This window comes from Taudactylus pleione, unplaced genomic scaffold (genome assembly GCF_031769625.1).
Source record: "Taudactylus pleione unplaced genomic scaffold, aTauple2 ptg000133l, whole genome shotgun sequence".
NCBI lineage: Eukaryota > Metazoa > Chordata > Amphibia > Anura > Myobatrachidae > Taudactylus > Taudactylus pleione.
In genome coordinates this window covers 2218180-2238711 of record NW_028284535.1, presented here as the reverse complement: position 1 = coordinate 2238711, position 20532 = coordinate 2218180, and the positions used below count along the sequence as shown (strand labels likewise).

Sequence of the window (20532 nt, the reverse complement as noted above, 5' to 3'; positions counted from 1 at the left end):
AGAAACATTGGGGATCAATGTAGTAGTGCCCGATTAGTCCTAATTAAACTGTTTGGGGTACTTAAATCATCGGGTTGCTGCAGGTAATGTTGAAATGCCTTTTGTACGTAACCGTACAATGCCATCCGCTTGCATTATTCTTTTGACATGCCGTATCAAAACTCGTTTATTAAGCATTTGAAAACGTGGGGTCAGTACAAAGCTCACACAAGTCCGTTTGCAGGTGGTCCCTGTGTATTATTTTTTTTTTCTAGCACTGCACATGCTCCGGATCTGAGCGTACACATCTACAGCGAAATCAGAATTCTACGCCACTCGCAGCTCAATGGACACAACTGGGCATTTTATGTAGGCTTAGTTTGAGGGCCGCGCTGAGCTGTGCGTATGAAGAGATCCGTCTTGCAGGACGTTTTCGGTAACCCAGAATGTCCGATGGTGCGCCAATGTGCCCGATGCTGCGTCTTTGGCCATATGCAGCGCATCTGTGAAGGCACAGGTGGACGTTTCAATTCAAATGATGACACCTGCATCATTTACATACCTTCTCAGATTGGAGCGCTACCGAGGAGGGCAGCACCGATCACCCTCACGTCCACCTCTGAATCAGGCCTTGAGTGCCCATTACGGGCCTCATTCAGACATATATACGCTAATCCGATGGTTTAGGGTTTGCGCATGGACAGGACCTATTCTGCGTATGTGCAGAACGGGCCCTGCGATCTCAGTCGCAGACCCCCTCAAGCGTTTGGGGGGGTGGAGTGGGGGCTTGGCTGGCCACCGTTCCCAGAAACGAGGCCAGCGTCTGCGTCAGACGCGATGGTGATCCCAGGCTGAGACTTCGGTCGCATCGCTGGGATCGCCGATGCAGCAAGGAGGTGTCCGACACCTGCTGTATTATCATTTTAGATGGACGGATTGGCACAGCTGCTTGTGTGAGGCTCCGCAATTCCGTCCATCTCTGAATCATACCCTATGATGGCTGGGGAACCAAACATACAGGGACGGGGGACAAATGCATACATACTCTGCATATGGGCAAATATCTGAATTTAGGGCACGATTCAGACCCGGACGCTAAGCTGCGGACGCACGCTATAGGCGATTGTCGCATGTCTGTGCATGCATCTCAGTGCGCGTGCGCGCACCAGTCATTGCGATTGGGAATCGTGCGCTCTTAACACAAAGACTGAGCGCTACTTTGTGACAGAATGTGCCGTGGCGTGTCTGGGCGTCTAAACAGCGTTTTATGGGTGTGCATAATTAGCCTGGAAGCGCCATTGTACACGTCACTTGGTTGTATTTCAGCCTGCAGTGATCGCAGAGCTTGCGGCGGGGTAGAGTCTACCTCAAGCGCTGCGTGCAGCTCCGATGGCTCTCCATGTAGCAGATTAATCCTACACTTCCTGGAGATGATGTGTGCTAAGAAAGAAAAGTGGGCGTCTTTATACCGGCGTACGCTCTGCCGTCGCTCTCTAAGACATAGAGGACGTCCTTACACCAGACAGTGCGATCGCGGAATTTGCATACCCAGCCCCTTTTGGCAGCGAGAGAGCGCAGCTTAGCGTCCGGGTCTGAATCGACCCCTTAGTCCCATGAGCGCAATGTGGGTCTATTCACAGCTCCAGCCCCTGTGTGCCAAGCACTTAAAATGACCTAGGAGACCCTACTTCCATGACTAATTTAAATCCAACATACAGTATTTTAGCAGAGGAATTGAATGGTTATATTTTATTACAAGGGTGGTAGAAAAATAATAGCGGCCAGGGGCAGCAGCCCCACCATGGGTTGTGCAGAACATCTGCGTGGATGTACTAACAACATAATGGGAGCTTTGAGCCTTATATACCCACCATGGCTGAATGGATTCATACGCACATAAAATGAAGCACTGTGTGTCCACGGTGTATAAATTAAACTATTAAAATGTGGGTAATTACGTCAGTAAGCGCTAATGATACAGGTGCTCATCAACTCAGAGGGAAGTAAAAATGGAGGAATGATGAGAGCATTGCATTGCTAGTTAGTAGTGCAGGGAGTGCAAATGCTACAGGGCCCTGAGGTGAGCGGGGCCTAGCATTGCCATGTCACCCTCCAGCGGCAAAGCAGGGGCCTCTTCTGAGCATGTGAGCTGAGCGGGGACCTGGAGGTATATTTACTAAAGTGCAGGTTTTTAGTAGTGGAGATGTTGCCAATAGCAACCAATCAGATTCTAGCTATTATCTTCAAGAAGGCATACCTCCCGCGGCATCTGTTCACTAGCGTAGGGAGAGCCTGGGGGGCTGCCCAGCATCTCGGAGAGTGCTGGGCACGCCCCCTATAGTGACGTAACGGGGGGGAAGCCGCATTTTGTAAGTCACGCCCCTTTTTCGCCCTGTCCCTCCTTTTTGAAAAGTTGGGAGGTATGAGAAGGTGCCAGATAAATGTTAAGTAGAATCTGATTGGTTGCTATGGGCAACATCACCTCTAAAGACCCGCACCTTAGTAATTATACCCCCTGGAGCTCACTCACCTACCCCAAACTTTGCTATGGAGACTATAGATTAACTAAATAGAGTAGCTGCAAGCTGTGCCACCCCCAAATGCATTACAAACTGCCTACACATAATAAAATCACAAGAACACATGTGTTTTAATCATAGTATTCAAAGAACCACAAATGTTTATAACCAGAATAAATATAAATAAGCAATACAAATTTTAAATATTAATAGCATACAGCCAGGTCAGAACGGGTAACAGTCAGTGTTTCTAGGACAGATTATGGGTTTCAGTATGTGACACATGATACTATACTGAATGCCGCCATCTTTGTTTTCCCCTAAACGTCTCTGAGTGTCGCTGACAATGGTATACAATCGTCAGCTCCCCCATCTGTGCGTTACCATACCCCAAGTCTACATAGAAATCATCCTAAAGAGAAAATAAAAGTGATACGTGCTCTGCAACTTAATTGAAGTTTACACTAGACCGAAAGTAGGTAACCTGTGGCATGGCATTCTGTGACTTGTAGTCCCACAAGAACTGGAGCACCAGAGGTTACAAACAGTAGTGCTTGTGGTTTTGGGTCTGTTACATTTATCCATGGCCTCAATACAATTTTATCACGGTACCCCCTAAAAAGTTGGGACACCCCTGACCTACAATATGCTGTATAAAGGAAATAAAAAAAGTGTACAACACCTCCCTCACCACTCCGAAAAACACTGTATTGGTGGCAGTTTTACAGTCTATACACGTGTGTGTTCTGTCCCTACAGAACGGACATCAGCCGGAAAATACCCTGACACATTGTTCCGCTAGGTTATGTTCTTGAAAGGAGTTGTTAGTGAACAAAAGAAAAATAATAATAATAATTTGCCATCAGTTGTAGTCTGAAAACTGCCGCTATATATACTGTGTAAGCTGCTTGTAAAGTTTATGAAAGTCAGATTGCTGCGGAGTGAGCAGTTTCCAGTATTAGCTCCAAGTTTCTTGTAGGCTTAACAGAGGTGTTGAAACCATTGAAAGCCAGCTTGGTCTATGACCAATGTTCTTCTTGATGTTGTAGCTTCGTTTTTACTGCAGAATCCTCCGCGGGTAGAATGGGAGGAGGTCTCGGAGGGCAGGGCTTGGTTTCTCCTCCTCTGGTAGAACTCTATTGCTCGATTCCAGAAGTTGCTGCATGTAGCATGAGGTACCCAGCAAAACATGGCCGGTTGTCTGCATAGTGAAAAGAGTCCAGCGTAGAGCCTCCCTGTCAGGGAATAAAAATGTATTTAGTGGGAGAACCCAATATCTCATTGCCTAAAAAAAATGTTTTTTTATATTACTTTTTACTCTTTGAAATGTGTTTTAACATAGGCCCAATATGGAACATCCAGATATATAAATGTAAAATTTCTGTAGCATGTTAGGAAGGCGCATATATGAGAGGGGGGACAATTTTATTCATACACACTGCACTTCCTGTCTGCAATTCTATTCAATAACACGGCAGAGATATAGGGCCTCATGTGATAGCCTGCGAGATGCAGGCCCGGATGCAATTCCACATCTCACAGGTTATTGCATAAAGCCCATAGCGTTTACCTCTAAGCACAGTTGAGGCAGCCATTTTGTGGCCTCGAATAATATGAGAATGAAACTTAGCAATTCATTAGGAACCAGCGGCTCAGTGACTGCTAGGTCTCATGAATATTGGTCATGAATTGCCCCGATGTCCCGCCATTTTCTAATGAATTGGTAGCCTGCTTTCTCATGAATAATAGTCCATTCAACAAAATGGCTGCCTCCTCGTTTTCTTTAATATGGATTATATTGTGTAATATTCCAAATAGCAAACTACAAATGTATGTTACATTACACCTGTGATTATACATTCTTTTTAAGTTAATACATAACTGGACATCCAATCAACTCTATAAATAAAAAAATAAAAAAAATAGACGATTTAAATGACAAATTATTGGTTTGCTATAATGCTTCTCCACATGGCTATTTTATTATCCGCAATACGTAATCTATACTCACTTCATCATTCTCTTAGCGCCATAGCACTGCAGGTCATAAGATATGCTGTATGTTCCATAAAATGTGGCCTTGACATTCAGACAGCCAATGAAGTCCTCGGGATTATTCTTGTACAAATCGAAACTAATACGCGCCACGTCAACCTTCCGCTGCGGTTTCTTGGTGAAGGAAAAATGGTACCCTGCATTCTGTGGAACAAGGTAGAGGAGTATTTAAAATAAGCTTAGTTGGGATAGAGGGAATAACCTTAGTGGAAGAAATGGCTTAACTAAAGCTATAATGGACTAGGGAACTTAGGTCATCTGGTGTTAAGGCTGAGAAAGGAGTGGGGTCCAATAAGAAGAGGGACAGTTCTAATTCTTTTGAGGTTTTGGGGACATCTGCTGTGATCAGCTCCTCTACAGAGCTGAGATGGGCCAATAGAGGCAGATGTTTATGTGACCTCTGCTCTGTAGCTAGCACATGCGTGGAGGCTCTGAGGGTGGTCAGGCTACCACCAGCTAGGATGATGTATCCTGAAACCCACCCTCTCCTCCCCAGGTAGGTAGGGGGCTCCTGAAACGAGACTGTACAGTAGTTCTGTACAACATGGCTGCCAACATTGCAGTTTATTAAGGCTGCCACTAGGGAGGGCAGGTGAGCATTTTGAAAGGTAGCCTTAATATTACACTTTGGAGCCGGTTAATCACAAAAGTATGCCCTGGAATTCGGAAATCTTTTTGGGTTCCGTATACCTGCCAGCATTGTTTGTTTTATACTATGTTTGTCATGAAGTTTTTCTATGAACTCACATCAGAAGGTTTCCATGTCTGTCCTTTAGCAAGAGCCATAAACACAGTCCCATTGTCCAAGGACTGGAAGAAGTCCTCAGTGTCCACACCTGTTCCATCTTCATCCAGAACTAGAGTGATAGCGTCACCAATGAGCAAGGCATCCAGGGCCTGGGGTAAGTACAATAATTATGTATAATGAATGACCTGAGCTTTAGAATTAAAAATACGGCATAGTACAGTAATCATTAAGGGGTCTATGTTCTAAACCTTAGAGAGAGATAAAAGTACCAGCCAATCAGTTCCTAACTCATGTGTCTGAAAAATGACAGGAGTTGATTGGTTGGTACTTTATCTCATCCACGTTCTCTCGCTCTCCAAGGCTTACCACATAGAACCCTAAGGGGTCTATTTACTAAGCAGTGTTAGGAGACGGAGTGACAAGTGATAAGTCTGTGATAAGGTACCAGCCAATCAGCTCCCAACTGTCATTTTTTAAACACAGCCTGTGAGATGGCAGTTGGGAGCTGATTGGCTGGTACCTTATCACAGACTTATCACTTTTCACTCTGTCTCCTAACACTGCTTAGTAAATAGACCCCTAAATGTTAACTCTACTCTAAAGTGACTTTTGCCTAATTAAAGTAATTTTGCTGAACACTAAACCTGTACTTGAAATAGCTGCCTGAAATAGCTTAAAAAAGCGTCAGAAACACACTGCTGCTGCAATTTGACAGATGTGTTGTATACAAGTTTCCATCCTTGGCAACATCTGCAACCATGGAAACAGTGCACTCAACTTTTGTTTCCTTGGTTGTTGTTATGGAAGATTAATTATGCACAATGTATATATCAAATTGTAGTGAGAGTATGTTCCCGAGTCTTTAAGAGGTAATTTAAGGGCAGAAGTCCTAATTGAAGTATCAGGAGTTATTTAAATACATTTTAGTAATCAGATTATTTAAAGGCAATTCAACAGTGGTTTCCAATGCAGTTACCCTTCAAACAAGTATGGTCATTAGTTATGAAGCAAGAACAATATAGAAAGGCTTCTTATCTGAGAAGACCATGGGAAGAAAGCCTTGTTTAATAGGAAAATTGTTATAGGATGTTTTGCTTGGTTTCAGAGGATTTTTTTTCAGGGATAAAGGTTCTTAGGAATGTATAGTAACTGAAGGCAGACATGGAATATAAAATATGTGTGGCCTAGAATAGACAGTGATTTGAGAGGCTCTTAGTTATGACTTCAAGGGTAGACTGCTAATGGGAAGCTTCTATATTATTACACAACGTGCTCTCTACACATGAGGGTATATTGACCAAAGTGAGAGTTTGTAGAAGTGTTTGTAGAGATGTTGCCCATAGCAACCAATGAGATTCTAGCTATCATCTTCTAGAAGGCTCTAGTTAAATGTCAAGTAGAATCTGATTGGTTGCTATGGACAACATCTCCACTACTAAAACTCTCTTGTAAGTAAATATACTCCCTGTAGTACTAAATAAATGTTAAGTAGAATCTGATTGGTTGCTATGGACAACATCTCCACTACTAAAACTCTCTCGTAAGTAAATATACTAACTGTAGTACTAAATAAATGCATAAATCAAAGCCTGACCTCATAGTGAAGTCAGAATCTTTTCAAAGTAGCCCCATCTCAGAAATCGGGACTGATGGCGGGCACGTAAATGACAAAATTAAATTGAAATGGTCTGGCGATAATGCCAGCAAATAATACAGATTACAGTGCCCAGTTATTGCAGATGTGACATGACTGTATGGCCAGACGTCCTTTTAGCTCACCTTGTTCAACAGATCTCCAAGGCTGTCGGCCACAATGCCCTTTCGGATGCTGCGGTCGCAATTACAAACCCTGAAGGGACGAGGTTTGGACGCCGGACGAGAAAGGAACTGCTGAGTCATCGTAACGCTGACCGAGACACACCTATAATAATGAAGGACAGCAACATCACAATATGAGGAACCACACAAACAAAACATCTTTAGAGGGGGCTAAATCATCAATAATATCTTGCATAATGCTACACAACCAAAAGGTGATAAAGACTTTTATCTCTCTGTCCTACAAACACCCTCACAGAGCTGGATTAAGGTCTTCGGGGGCCCGAGTCACCTAGGACAGGGAACATCTATGTCTATATTTATGAACAATGGTAGCTATGTACTAAGCCTTAGAAAGAGAAAGTGGATGGAGATAAAGTACCAACCAATCAGCTCCTAATGGTTATGTTACAGTCTGTGTTTGAAAAATGACAGGAGCCGATTGCTTGGTACTTCATCTTGCTCCAAGGCTTAGTACATAGACCCCAGAGTGTCACTGTTACCTCTGTGACCCCCTTTAATCCAGCTCAGCTGGCTCATTCCTGACGAATAGCCCTGAGCCGTATTAGCATCATAGGGAGTGATTCAGAGCTGAACGCTATGCCGCTTTTCACGCCGCTGAGAGATTATCGGTGGTCTGCGCATGCGTCACGGCTGCATAGTGCACGCGCAGCGAATGAATCGCTATCGAGCTCGCTGTGAGGATTCACTTGCAATTGATTGATAGGAAGAGACCATATTGTGGGTGGTTACGGGGAGTTCCGGCCAAAACCTGGGTGTGTCAGGGCGAGACCTGGACGTGTACTAGTTCGCGTTTGCAATCGAGCATGCAGACGACAACAAACCTCCAGCGTCTCAGTTACCGCGGCCGTCCTTAGTGACCATACACTCGCTCGAGGAGTCAATGTTTTCTGGATCAGGGTCCTATGCAGCGTTTGTGTACGTGGTTGCGGGCAGCTGCGATGGCTCCTGTGGGCGTCTCAATACAAATTCCGCCGGCTGATGCATTATAATATCCTTATTATAGTAGGTTACGGTAGCACATTACGGACTACATTTCTCATATACTGCAGATGTATCATTTTTTGATATATAATGGAGGATTAAAGCTCAAATATAGGTCTAATTTAGGGGATGTAGTCAGGATCCCGGCAGTGACCGTCCAAACGGTCACAATACCAACTCCTGCATCCCGACGGTAATCTCAATACCGGCTCCGGAATCCTGACGGTGGTTTATGCACTAGGGAAGGTTTATGGTGAGGCCGCGGGAGGGGACAGTTAGGATCAGGCCGCGGGAGGGGACAGTTAGGATCAGGCCGCGGGAGGGGACAGTTAGGATCAGGCCGCGGGAGGGGACAGTTAGGATCAGGCCGCGGGAGGGGACAGTTAGGATCAGGCCGCGGGAGGGGACTAGGCAGTGGGAGGGGTGGGTTAGGGCTAGAATACTTACCAACATGCGTCAGGATTTTGACCATCGGGATTCCGCTGCCGGTATTGTGCCCGTCGGGTTGGTCACCGCCCAGATATCGTACCCAACCTCTATTTTAGTATAATGTAATAGTATTGTAAGACTAAGAACTGGTTAATCATAAAATGACTTTATTCGCCTGTGGCAATTTACAGGCTCTGTCTGCGGTGGAATATTTCCCAACTCTCCCTGGACTTTGTCCTCACGTTATGCTCATCCTGACTTTTGAACAGTTTGGTTCTTAGACTTTGCCAGTCGATTTCCAAATAGCTGTCTGACTGGCAAAGTAAGACAAAGGTGACTGTGACATTAACTGTCTAACATGAAAACAAATGACAGAATGATATCCGGATTCTGTAATTACAGAGGGCCACATGTCACTGCCAAAGTTTCCTTAAAGGACTTTCACCCCCATAAATCCTCAATGTTCCGCACACACACGGGAAGGGGACAATGCACAGGTACGGCCATTCATTGATCAGACCAGACAAAGGGGGAATTTATACTTAGACATCTCTTAGATCACTGATAACCTAGTAGTATAATAAACAATATTACACAGCTGGATAAAAACCCTGTAATACAATAATGAATAAATCCAAATAGCCCTAAGCCTGCAATAATAGGTTATTGCATAGGTGATTCTGTAGAAATTATTGTATTATTTTTTTTTATTTGCCATTGGGGCCATTGAACATGTAGCGAATGTCACTGGATGCCAAAAGACACCCCTGGTTATTTATAGCACTTGGGAAAACTTCTCATCTATGTGGGGTCTATTTACTAAGCAGTGTTAGGAGACAGAGTGAAAAGTGATAAGGCACCAGCCAATCAGCTCCCAACTGCCATCTCACAGGCTGTGTTTGAAAAATGACAGTTGGGAGCTGATTGGCTGGCACCTTATCACTTTTCACTCTGACTCCTAACACTGCTTAGTAAATAGACCCCATAGTGAGGAGATGTATCAATTCTTCCAAAGACTGGAGAAGTGGACAGGTTGCCAATAGCAACCAATCAGCCTCAACATATAATTTTATAGAATGTACTTGATAAATGATGATTGGGCAACTGCTTCAATCTTTAAAAAGGTTTGATACATCTCTCCATATTTTTAAAAATGTTGTCAAACCAGGACTATGCAATTAGCTTCTGTATATATGTCATACTGGATAATATGATGAGCTATTGTAAAACTACAGCTGAGGATGCAGGCAAAAGAGAGGGTGGCGTTATAATGGAATGAATACATAAAATTGTACTTCTGTGCATAGGAAATACCTGGTGGTAAGCAAGGGTGGTGATATAATGGGGATGCTATAAGAAGAGAGCTCTGTATACAGATTCATAATATATATAGAAATATATTCGTCAATATCATTTGTGGACAGTTTCTAAATGTTGCAAGTCTAATGGAATAAGAGAAGTCTTACTTGGAAAGTGACTTTATGGCGTATTCCATCTTTGGCAGAGTGACTTCCCCTGACCTACAGAAGAAAAAGATTTTCAGGTGAGTTATAATATATATTATCACCCTTCTACACAGCAAGAAAACTATATAGCATCCACTATATTATATATACTCACTTATTATAAGCCATAATATCACAGAATCGCAAGCCTGGGGCGTTCAGAGAAAGGAGGAATATTATTTAGCTGTAGAGATCTCAGGTCTTAAATACTCTGTTATGAACCTTGTCCCGTTGAGTCATCAGTGATTTAATCAATGATGTCATCAAATGTACAAAGTCTCTGCCACTACATCTGTATCCGCAACTGCCAACTACACCCAAGTTCTTTCTGGTTGAGTTTATGTGAAAGTACGAAGTGCAACTTTATTACCTCTCATTAATCCACATTGGCACTAATAATGTGGTGAGCATTCATGAGAATGCAGCCTAATAATTCATTACAAACATTGACACTACTGAGGCATGAGGCACTGGTTCTTAAGCTGGGTACACTCAGCCCGACATGGCTACCTCTGTCACATAGGTCAGATAATTGTGTAGTGTGTATGCAGCACCCAGGCCCAATGGTCGGATCGGCTCCCAATATAGAGTGTGCTGTATGCGCTATGTCGGTGCTGTCATTTTGGTATGATTCAGAAAGTGCAGTGTGTACGGACCTCTGCCCAATGCCTGCCGCTAGTTTATCGTAAACAAGTCTTGCTTGTGGGAGTTTGCATTTAAATCGGACTTCCCTCAGTTCATCAGCAGACAAACGAACGTTAGGTCAATAGTGCAGGGGAAGGTAGTATGAGGCACCACGTTTGCAGTGGAACTACAGATCTCAGCATACCTTTTACAGTGACATGCACCACGGCAGGGCATGCTGGCATGTGTACCTCTTCCTGTATTGTCCATTCAGTCCAGGCCATTATAATAATTAGCAGTTTCCAGGCTGAAAGCACAATTATCTGACAGTGTGTACGGAGGCACTATATCGACAAGACGATTTAGAATCGAAAGGATTGTTTGGAACTAAACGATTATTGAATAGTGTGTATATTGGCCGTTTCCAGGATCGTTTTGGACGGTCTGAATCGGTCTAGTTGTCAACATCGTTGGGCAAAAGATTATAGTGTGTACCATAATAGCCGACTTCCTGGCTGCCCCCTCCGAGAGGGGACAGTCAGGTCGGTACAGTGTACGAAGGGGCATGGTGCGACATAGAAGGCGGTATGGGGGCATGGCGCCGCATAGGAGGCATTGTAAGTGGCGTGGTTGCACGATCAAGTCATCGCTATTCAATGCGGAGACTACCGGCATTGTACAGTGGGGGGCGACTACAGTGACGTCATTCAGCGAGAATCTTGTCATCTACAGTCCAGACCGCCCACTTCTCCTGGTAAGTAGGCAGTTAATGTTTAATAAGTGTGGCACCCAGCTATACTGTAGGTGTAAGGATAAATCGGCTTGTGTACTAGGCATCAGAATTTCTTGCTATATACGTAAACTGTAGGGATGAATTTGTGGCTCCCAGTGAAAATTCTGTCAAAAATGAGCAGAGTCTGTAAATAGTGGACAATAACAAGATGGCTGATGGGTGCAGGAGAGTCTGCTGTGAGGACATGCCTGGCCCTTTGCATGCTGGGAGCTCCCTCGCGGAGTGTATAAGAGAGGCCGTTCCAGGGGGATGACGTTTTGCTGCACCTGTCACTGTAACACTGTTCATACAGAGCTGTGCATATTAATGCAAAATATACAGACTACTACTGCTTATAACCGCATAACAGGCATTCATCTTCGTTTATATGCAGATTTGCAATGATTTCTGCTAGGAAAGAAAGAACAGGGAAGGAGAAGGGTGTGTAAATTACAGTAAGAGTGTGTTTGTGCAATAGAAACAGAGGCAGTCCCGCACAGATATGTACAGTCAGGTGCATAAATATTGGGACATTGACAGAATTTTCATATTTTGGCCTCTATTCACCACCACAATGGCTTTGAAATGAAACAAACTAAATGTGCTTTACCTGCAGACTTTCAGATTTAATTTGAGGGTAATTACATCCAAATCAGGTGAACGGTGTAGGAATTACAACGGTTTCTATATGTGCCTCCCACTTTTGAGGCGGCCAAAAGTAATGGGACTATCAACTCAAAAGCTATTTCATGGACAGGTGTGGGCTATTCCCTCGTTATTTCATTATCAATTAAGCAGGTAAAAGGTCTGGAGTTGATTCTAGGTGTGACATTTGCATTTGGAATCAGTTGATGTCGACTCTCAATATGAGATCCAAAGAGCTGTCACTATCAGTGAAGCAAGCCATCATTAGGCTGAAAAATCAAAACAAACCCATCAGAGAGATAGCAAAAACATTAGGTGTGGCCAAATCAACTGTTTGGAACATTCTTAAAAAGAAAGAACGCACAGGAGAGCTCAGCAATACCAAAAGACCCGGAAGACCATGGAAAACAACTGTGGTGGATGACAGAAGAATTATTTCCCTGGTGAAGAAAAACCCCTTCACACCAGTTGGCCAAATCAAGAACACTCTCCAGGAGGTAGGTGTATATGTGTCAAAGTCAACAATCAAGAGAAGACTTCTCAAGAGTGAATATAGAGGGTTCACCACAAGATGTAAACCATTGGTGAGCCTCAAAAACAGGAAGACCAGATTAGAGTTTGCCAAACAACATCTAAAAAAGCCATTACAGTTCTGGAACAACATCCTATGGACAGATGAGACAAAGATCAACTTGTACCAGAGTGATGGAAAGAGAAGAGTATGGAGAAGGAAAGGAACTGCTCATGATCTAAAACATAACATACCATCTCATCAGTGAAGCATGGTGGTGGTAGTGTCATGGTGTGGGCATGTATGGCTGCCAATGGAACTGGTTCCCTTGTATTTATTGATGATGTGACTGCTGACAAATGCAGCAGAATGAATTCTGAAGTGTTTTGGGCAATATTATATGCTCATATTCAGTCAAATGCTTCAGAGCTCATTGGACGGCGCTTCACAGTGCAGATGGACAATGACCCGAAGCATACTGCAAAAGCAACCAAAGAGCTTTTTAAGGCTAAAAAGTGGAATGTTATGCAATGGCCAAGTCAATCCTCTGACCTGAATCCGATTGAGCATGCATTTCACTTGATGAAGACAAAACTGAAGGGAAAATGCCCCAAGAACAAGCAGGAACTGAAGACATTTGCAGTAGAGGCCTGGCAGAGCATCACCATGGATGAAACCCAGCGTCTGGTGATGTCTATGCGTTCCAGACTTCAGGCTGTAATTGCCTGCAAAGGATTTGCAACAAAGTATTAAAAAGTGAAAGTTTGATTTAGGATTGTTTAGTTTGTCCCATTACTTTTGGCCCCTTAAAAAGTGGGAGGCACATATAGAAACTGTTGTAATTTCTACACCATTCACCTGATTTGGATGTAATTACCCTCAAATTAAATATGAAAGTCTGCAGTTAAAGCTCATCTTGTTTGTTTCATTTGAAAGCCATTGTGGTGGTGAATAGAGGCCAAAATATGAAAATTCTGTCAATGTCCCAATATTTATGCACCTGACTGTATGTATGTATGTATATGCCTGTCACTATCCGTACCACCAGGTGCCTGAGGACTGGTGCAAATACACATTGAGGGGGATGATGGTCGCCAATATTTGATAGATAATTCTGTTTGGCCGACTGCAGATTCACCTCTGAAGCTGATAGGTGCTTTCAGGGGCAAAGCAGTAATGCCTACAGGTACCTTGCTCTGCGAGGAGCAGAGTGGTGGCCTCTTCTGGGTGCATCTGAGAGGGGGAGTTCGGGGACTGTTTTGGGAGCTTCGAGGCCTCAGAGGGCAGCTGACAATCACTGTTGGGCCCCCAACACCTCTGGGCTTCTTAGCCATGGAGAACCCCATAAGCAAGTTTGGGAATTTGTGGAGAAGAGGAGGCACTTGGTCCCAGCTCCTATATCAGCTTGCTGCCACCATCCACCACATCTTCTGGTCCTAGCCTCAATAAATATGGCCAGATTTACTGTTGGGCAATCAGCGGCCGTAGTGGCAAGGCAATAAGGGCTCGATTACAATATTTTTGAATGGCGTTGACTAATATAAGGTGTTGCAAAAGGTCCGGCAATAATGCAGTGTGCTGGATTGGATTGCCGCATCATTACTGTGAGAGTGGATCTATAGGGAGGGAGGGAGGAAGGAGCAGCAGAGCCTGGGCGACTGTTGGTTAGTCAAGAAAGAAGACAGTGGAAAGAGTCATGAAGAAAAAAAAGATTGTGTCAGCTGGAGCAGCAGCAGGGTGAAGGCATTAGAGCAATCATGGTGCCTCCTCGTTGCCAACGAAAAGCTGCATGAGGCATGTAAAGCCTTCAGGTAATATCTCCTATATCTATGGCTCTAGGACAGTGGTCCCATTTGTAGTTACTAGGCCCGTGGACCAATTGATAGTCTAGCACTAGGCTCATGGCCCCAAGGTTCAGACCTTCTCTCCGGCCTGTGGCACCCTTACTGTGCATGCTAGGCCTTGACTCAGTTAGCAGGTTTCCTCTTATTCTTCTGGGCATTTCCACTTGGTGCCACTTGTGGCCCAATCCACTGTACAAACAACGAGGTCTACTAGGCACCAGGGAAACTGGTGGTGGACATAACCCCCAGTACAATAGTTGGATCATTCACATTTAACATGTTTCACACCGTTTAATTTCCCGCCATTTTGTCCGTTTTCCTTGTACTGTTTTCCCATAAGATCCCCCAGAAGTAGGCTAGGGTGCTTATACATTGTTCTCTGCTTGATTGAGTGTCACTTGCATTACATTTATATTCAATTTCCCCGTCATTGTATAGAGAGTCAGAGTAGTGTAGTGCTCTAAACTTAAGCCGCATACACACTACTAGACGATTTGTATGAACGATATGGACGATAACGTTCAGCGATAGATCGTTCAGTGTGTACGCTGTGAATGTCCAATGATGCACGCTTCCACGGGTCATTAACAATGTCTTTTGTTGTCCGCACATGAGGGTCAATCTGACGATATCGTCAAGAACTGCCTGTTTAGAGATGTGGCAGGATGACTTCACTGAAAGATGTCTGTCAGTGTGTACAGCCAATATCATTTGTCCTGCACAACAGAGAGTTCAAGGGAAATCTTTCACCAATATCGTTCATACAGCACATTGTCCCGTGTGTATGAGCCTTTGGTTGGTTGCCTGAGCAGTTAGCTCACCACACCCTGTCGGTAGGTATCCTAACCCTCCCCCTCTCCCTACCCTAAGCCTCACTCCTCGGTGCCTAACCCTAACCTTTCCCCTAGTGCCTAACCCTAACCTTTCCACTAGTGCCTAACCCTAACCCCGCTACTTACCTTTGGGGTTCCAGCGGTCGGGATGCCGGTGCTGGGATTCTAACAGGTGTGAGGATTCTGGCGCCGGCATTCTGATTGCTGAAATCCCCGCAGTCAGGATATTGACCACATCCCCTTTTCTGGGCCCCACTGCCACCAATGATATATATACCCCTTATGTACAAAACAGATGATGCTAACCCTCAAACCCTGAACACACCTTGAGTGTTTGGTTACCCAAGAGCTACGGCACCATGTGACCACCAGTGGTGTAGCTAGGGGGGGGGGTCGAGCGGGGTGCCCTGGGTGCTGTTGGACCGGCGGCGCGGGGGTGTGTGTGGCGCCACCGACCGCCGTCCAGGCTGATAGTTTTAGTGTGTAGTGCAGACCGCACTGAGGGATCTATTCACTAAGCCGTGGAGAGAGATAAAATGGAGGAAGATAAGTCCCAGCCAATCAGCTCCTAACTGTCATTTTTCTTTTCTCTAATATGTTTTTATTGAAAACAGATTCGACATAATACATTACATATATATATGGAACACACACACACACAGTAGCAAGGGTGCGGCACTCATCCTAAAAACACATGCTCCAGACTTTAGATAATAGACATCAACGTTTCAGTGCATTTAATTGCACTATCTTCAGTATACTACAAGATGTTATGTAACCAAAACGATTGTCTCATGTTCTGTATATAATCATTGAACCTAACTGTCATTTTTCAAACACAGCCTGTAAACTGACAGGAGCTGATTGGCTGGGACTTATCTCTCTCCATTTTATCACTCTCCAAGGCTTAGTGAATAGACCCCTCAGTGCAGTCCGCACTACACAGTAAAACAAACACGCCGCCGCCGGGTGTACGTGTACTACCCAACGACGGTGTGTTTGTTTTAGCAGCCAATAAGAGTCAGACAAACTCGCATTGGCTGCTGGATCCGAGGCCGGAGCCGGGCTGCAGCTCATTCATGAGCTCCACCTTCCGGCTCCCGCAGTGGCTGAAGGGAGAGACGTCATGGACTTCTCTCCCATAGTGCCGAGCGGGAGGAGCAGATGGCGGCGGGCGCAGGAGCGGGGATTCGGGTAACTATTGTGTTTTGCACTACTACTGGGAGTACTGCATAAGGGCATACTTGCCAACTCTCCCTGATTGTCAGGGAGACTCCCTGAAATAGTAACAAACTCCCTGAAGAGTCTAACAATCTCCCTGACTCCCTGAAGAGTATAACAATCTCCCTGACTCCCTGAAGAGTATAACAATCTCCCTGATTGTATCTTACCCCCATTATGTAGCTGTTATATACTTGGAAATATAGAGATATACACAGTCAATTGGGATCATTAGTATAATTTCTCTGCATTGGGTATAAGGCACAATGATCCCTATGGTTACATGATTTTCTGAAAAGTATCAGTGTGTTTTCATCAACAAATAGATCTTACTGACTGCTTTGGGGCTCGGTTACTTTTGGATGTAAGTCAGGTTTATGACATGCCTCTCAGATGTAGCAGTACACGCCCACTTTACCGCCGCGCTCATAGGTGCTGCTTTCACAATCTCCCTGAAATGCTTTTTCAAAAGTAGGCAAGTATGCATAAGGGGCACTACTACTGGGGGCATTAAGGTGTATATGGAATGGAAAGGAATGTTCTCAGAGTGACGAGAAACAGTGGCTATGCCCATTGTTGCATGTGGCCATGCCCACCTTTTTGGCCCGCGCACAAAGTTTGTGTGTGGGACGACACTATTTTTCATCTTGCCCTGGGCTCCAAAAACCCTGGTTACGAAACTGGTGACCTCATTACATAGAAAGACCCATTAGAGTATATTATTAATCTACCACCAGCCTATGCAATAAGCCCATAACATAACTGCCCTGGAATATCATAATATATATATATATATATATATATATATATATATATATACACACGCACATATACACATAAATATACCTGCCCACCTTGCAAAAAGCTTGAAATCTAGAGAGAAGAAAAATGGCCGGGGAGCCACAAATATGACATGGGATTATGAAAAGCAGGAATGGGACATTTGCCGTGGAGGAGTTATAACGAAGGTTTAAAAAAAAAATAAAAATATGTAGCAGCTGAGACCATCTTGGACGCTAGTTTGATAGAGTAATTGGGCAACCCAGCAAATCTACGTTGTACCACCAAGTACAATATTGAATATAAATATATTCCAGTTAACAGCTCACAAAATGATTTTTTTTTTTTTTTTTTTAAGTTTTGGGTGGAATTAGTGTTTATATGTTGAGATATTTTGTAGCATCCCATGTCCCCATATTACCATCACCCTCTGTAAAGCTTCCCTGTGTTTCAGCACAGCTGCTCATAGGGATCAGTGATCCCTATGCAAAAAGCAGTCCCTGTCCGGAACAGATGTCACGGAGGACTTGGCAAGATCTGGCATATAGTGGACGGTGCAGAAGGAACGGACCAGCTGGAGCATTCGGAGCAGTGGAGTGGGTCTTGGAGGAGGGAGTTAGGGTTACATTTTGACCTCTAAGAGGAACCTAATAGTGATAATGTGAATGAATAACAAATGAGACAGATACATGTTGGGAGGATGAATTGGGGACAGTAGCAGAGTAAAAACTGCTGGGACGGTTTCTGGGGCAAGAAAAAAAAAAAATCAGGACTTTATCTCAAACACCATAAAGGAGGAATATAAGATTATTACACTAAACATGTTGCTAACCTCCATTGTATACAATTAAGCACATTTTACATATAACTTTGAAGATCGTTTTCCTTTAAATCGTGGCAAACTGGATTTCTACTGTAGTTTTGCCATCAGCTACGGTTTACCGAATGAGCAATTGCATGCAGTCATATACTCTACTATTCATTAGCTTTAAGTCTTTCCCTACAGACAGAAGGGATGGGTTACCAGCTTTTATGTGCAGAGGCCAGAGGGAGGGCTCAACACCAATTATCTGAGGGCTTTTCAGACCGCCAGCTGGTATGTCACACATAAGTAACATACAAAACATTTCGCACAATCCCTTATCCCAGGATGACAGATATACAGAGGCCGATTTAAGAAGGGGTAAATTTACTAACGTGAGAGTTTTTAGAAGTAGAGATGTTGCCCATAGCAACCAGATTCTAGCTATTATCTTCTAGAAGGTGCTAGTTAAATGTTAAGTAGAATCTGATTGGTTGCTATGGGCAACATCTCTTCTAAAACTCACTTCTGAAAACTCTCACTTTAGTAAATTTACCCCTAAATGTGGTCCTAGGCACTGTTTTTTTGTGTGTCAGTCCCCCCCTCCCTCTCCAACACTAACATAAAAACAGGTTAGGGTAAGCCGGGCCTTTCTGTGCATGCCGAGTCCTAGGCCGGAGCTTAGGTCACCTAATGGATGGTCCTGCACTGCATACCTGGGAAAAAGTGACTGTTTACATATCTTGTGCAGCCTTAAAATGATTCCTCAGTACCCGTCAGTACGTGCTGCATGAAAGGCCCATTGCTAAGCAACCAAGTCACCGCCCCGCACACAGGAATTACATATGTATACCATGTAATTTACATCACTATAGGTTAGTGACACTTCACTACTTGCCTTATTGAAAGCATGAAAATAACAGATTTATGTAAACTGACAAATAGCAGCCTTTATATCATCATGTCTGATGCCTTATGTCTGTCATTTTGGGGCATATGTATCAAAGCTAGATGTGAGATAAAATTGTAAAATATATATCACCAACCAATCAGCTCCAAACTATCATTTCTTAAACACAGCCTGCAAAATGTAAGTTAGAAGCTGATTGGTTGGTGATATATATCTCACAATTTTATCTCGTATTTGATGCATGTGCCTTGATGTGAGAAAATGTTCTTACCAACCAATCAGCTTCTAACTTACATATTGCAGGCTGTGTTTAAGAAATGATAGTTTGGAGCTGATAGGTTGGTGATATATCTTTCACAATTTTATCTCACATCAAGCTTTGATACATATGCCCCTTTATGTTTAAATTTTGCATGTAAATAAAGATTTGACAAAAGACCTCAACATTGATAGTCTATGCGTACAATTAGCAACAGCAAACAAATCATTTAAAAATATGTTAATACAAAGTAACTGCAAATTGGTAACAAATACCTCCTTTTTTGTGTGTATTATATAATTTTTTACAATAAGCTGTTATTTTGCATGAAGGGTGCATTTAACTAGCCATTCATTCTGTATGAGAGACCCCTGGTTCTGAAACGAACAGAATCAAGATTGACAAAGGTCTGTGATTAATTAATTGGATGATCACCTGTCTCTGGTACATCAATTACCCTTTTCAGATCAACCATACAGAGAAAGCCCCATATGTTAAATGATATATATTTCTGCATTATAACCTATGTGATTATATAATAGGTATATATGATAATATAAAAGGTACTCACTGAGACAATTTGGGTTGATTTGCAGCTATGCCTCTTGCAGATGGGTGTCTGGTCCACTGCACACACCTGGCTTGTAACATACTAAGCTTCTGTGTATGTGATGTCTGTCTCACTCCCCTTCACCAACACCCCCAACTACAATGAATGACCTCAGGCTCAGGGCATGGCTGCAGAATCCCCACTCCCATCAGTGTGGAAATAAATAGAAGCACAGGTCAGCCCTGGGTTATTATCACTGGTCTCTGCTCCCTCCCATTACAATCCCTGCTCAGATCTATACATGCATGTCAGTCAGTCACCCTGCCAGCACCACCAGGGTGTTACATGGCAAATATGATGTAAGTAAGCACACAGAGGATTCAGCATATTGCAACAGCTCTGTCCTTGCATCACATACCATATGTGTCTTGTTATCAGATGGGCTGCTGTGGAGTTATAGGGGAGAGATCACAAGCAGTGCATTACTGGATTACATGCCAAGTCTCCTTTTAATCAGTATAAAGCAGTGATAGGCAGCCTGTTGAAGGTCCTGTAGAACTATAAGTCCCAGAATGCCCTGCCAAGCTCTGGCAAGGCAGGATGACACTTGTAGTTCACCAGCAGCTGAAGAAAAAAAAACCCACAAAAACAAAGAGTGACTCCCTATGTCAGTTATTACAGGCATATGCCCCAAGAGGGGTGAGAGAGGATCTCTAATTTAGT

The 20532-nt window shown here is 43.7% G+C and overlaps 1 protein-coding gene across 3 annotated transcripts; it reads right to left on the bottom strand.

Moving 5' to 3' along the window:
* Positions 1-2610: 2610 nt before the first annotated feature.
* CIDEC (cell death inducing DFFA like effector c) lies at positions 2611-20521 on the bottom strand. 3 transcript variants are annotated; one of them, XM_088473249.1, is made up of 6 exons: positions 20228-20521; positions 10020-10073; positions 7081-7222; positions 5301-5450; positions 4510-4697; positions 2611-3733 (listed from the first exon to the last, which is right to left on the bottom strand). In XM_088473249.1, the coding sequence occupies exons 2-6, from the start codon at positions 10046-10048 to the stop codon at positions 3556-3558; spliced, it is 687 nt and encodes a 228-aa protein (XP_088329375.1). In that variant the 5' UTR covers positions 10049-10073; positions 20228-20521; the 3' UTR covers positions 2611-3555. The 3 variants fall into 3 exon arrangements, with proteins under 3 accessions (XP_088329375.1, XP_088329374.1, XP_088329376.1); XM_088473248.1 differs by lacking the exon at positions 20228-20521 and adding an exon at positions 19831-20219; XM_088473250.1 differs by lacking the exon at positions 20228-20521 and adding an exon at positions 19535-19621.
* Positions 20522-20532: the final 11 nt, after the last annotated feature.

Bases quoted from the DNA above. Each gene is read 5' to 3' on its own strand.
- CIDEC (XM_088473248.1), bottom strand. From the start codon at position 19,910: ATGTTACAAGCCAGGTGTGTGCAGTGGACCAGACACCCATCTGCAAGA. The intron at 5,451-7,080 runs GTGAGCTAAAAG...TACTTACCCCAG, and splicing joins TTGGAGATCTGTTGAACAAG to GCCCTGGATGCCTTGCTCAT. The intron at 4,698-5,300 runs GTGAGTTCATAG...CTTGTTCCACAG, and splicing joins AGACATGGAAACCTTCTGAT to AATGCAGGGTACCATTTTTC.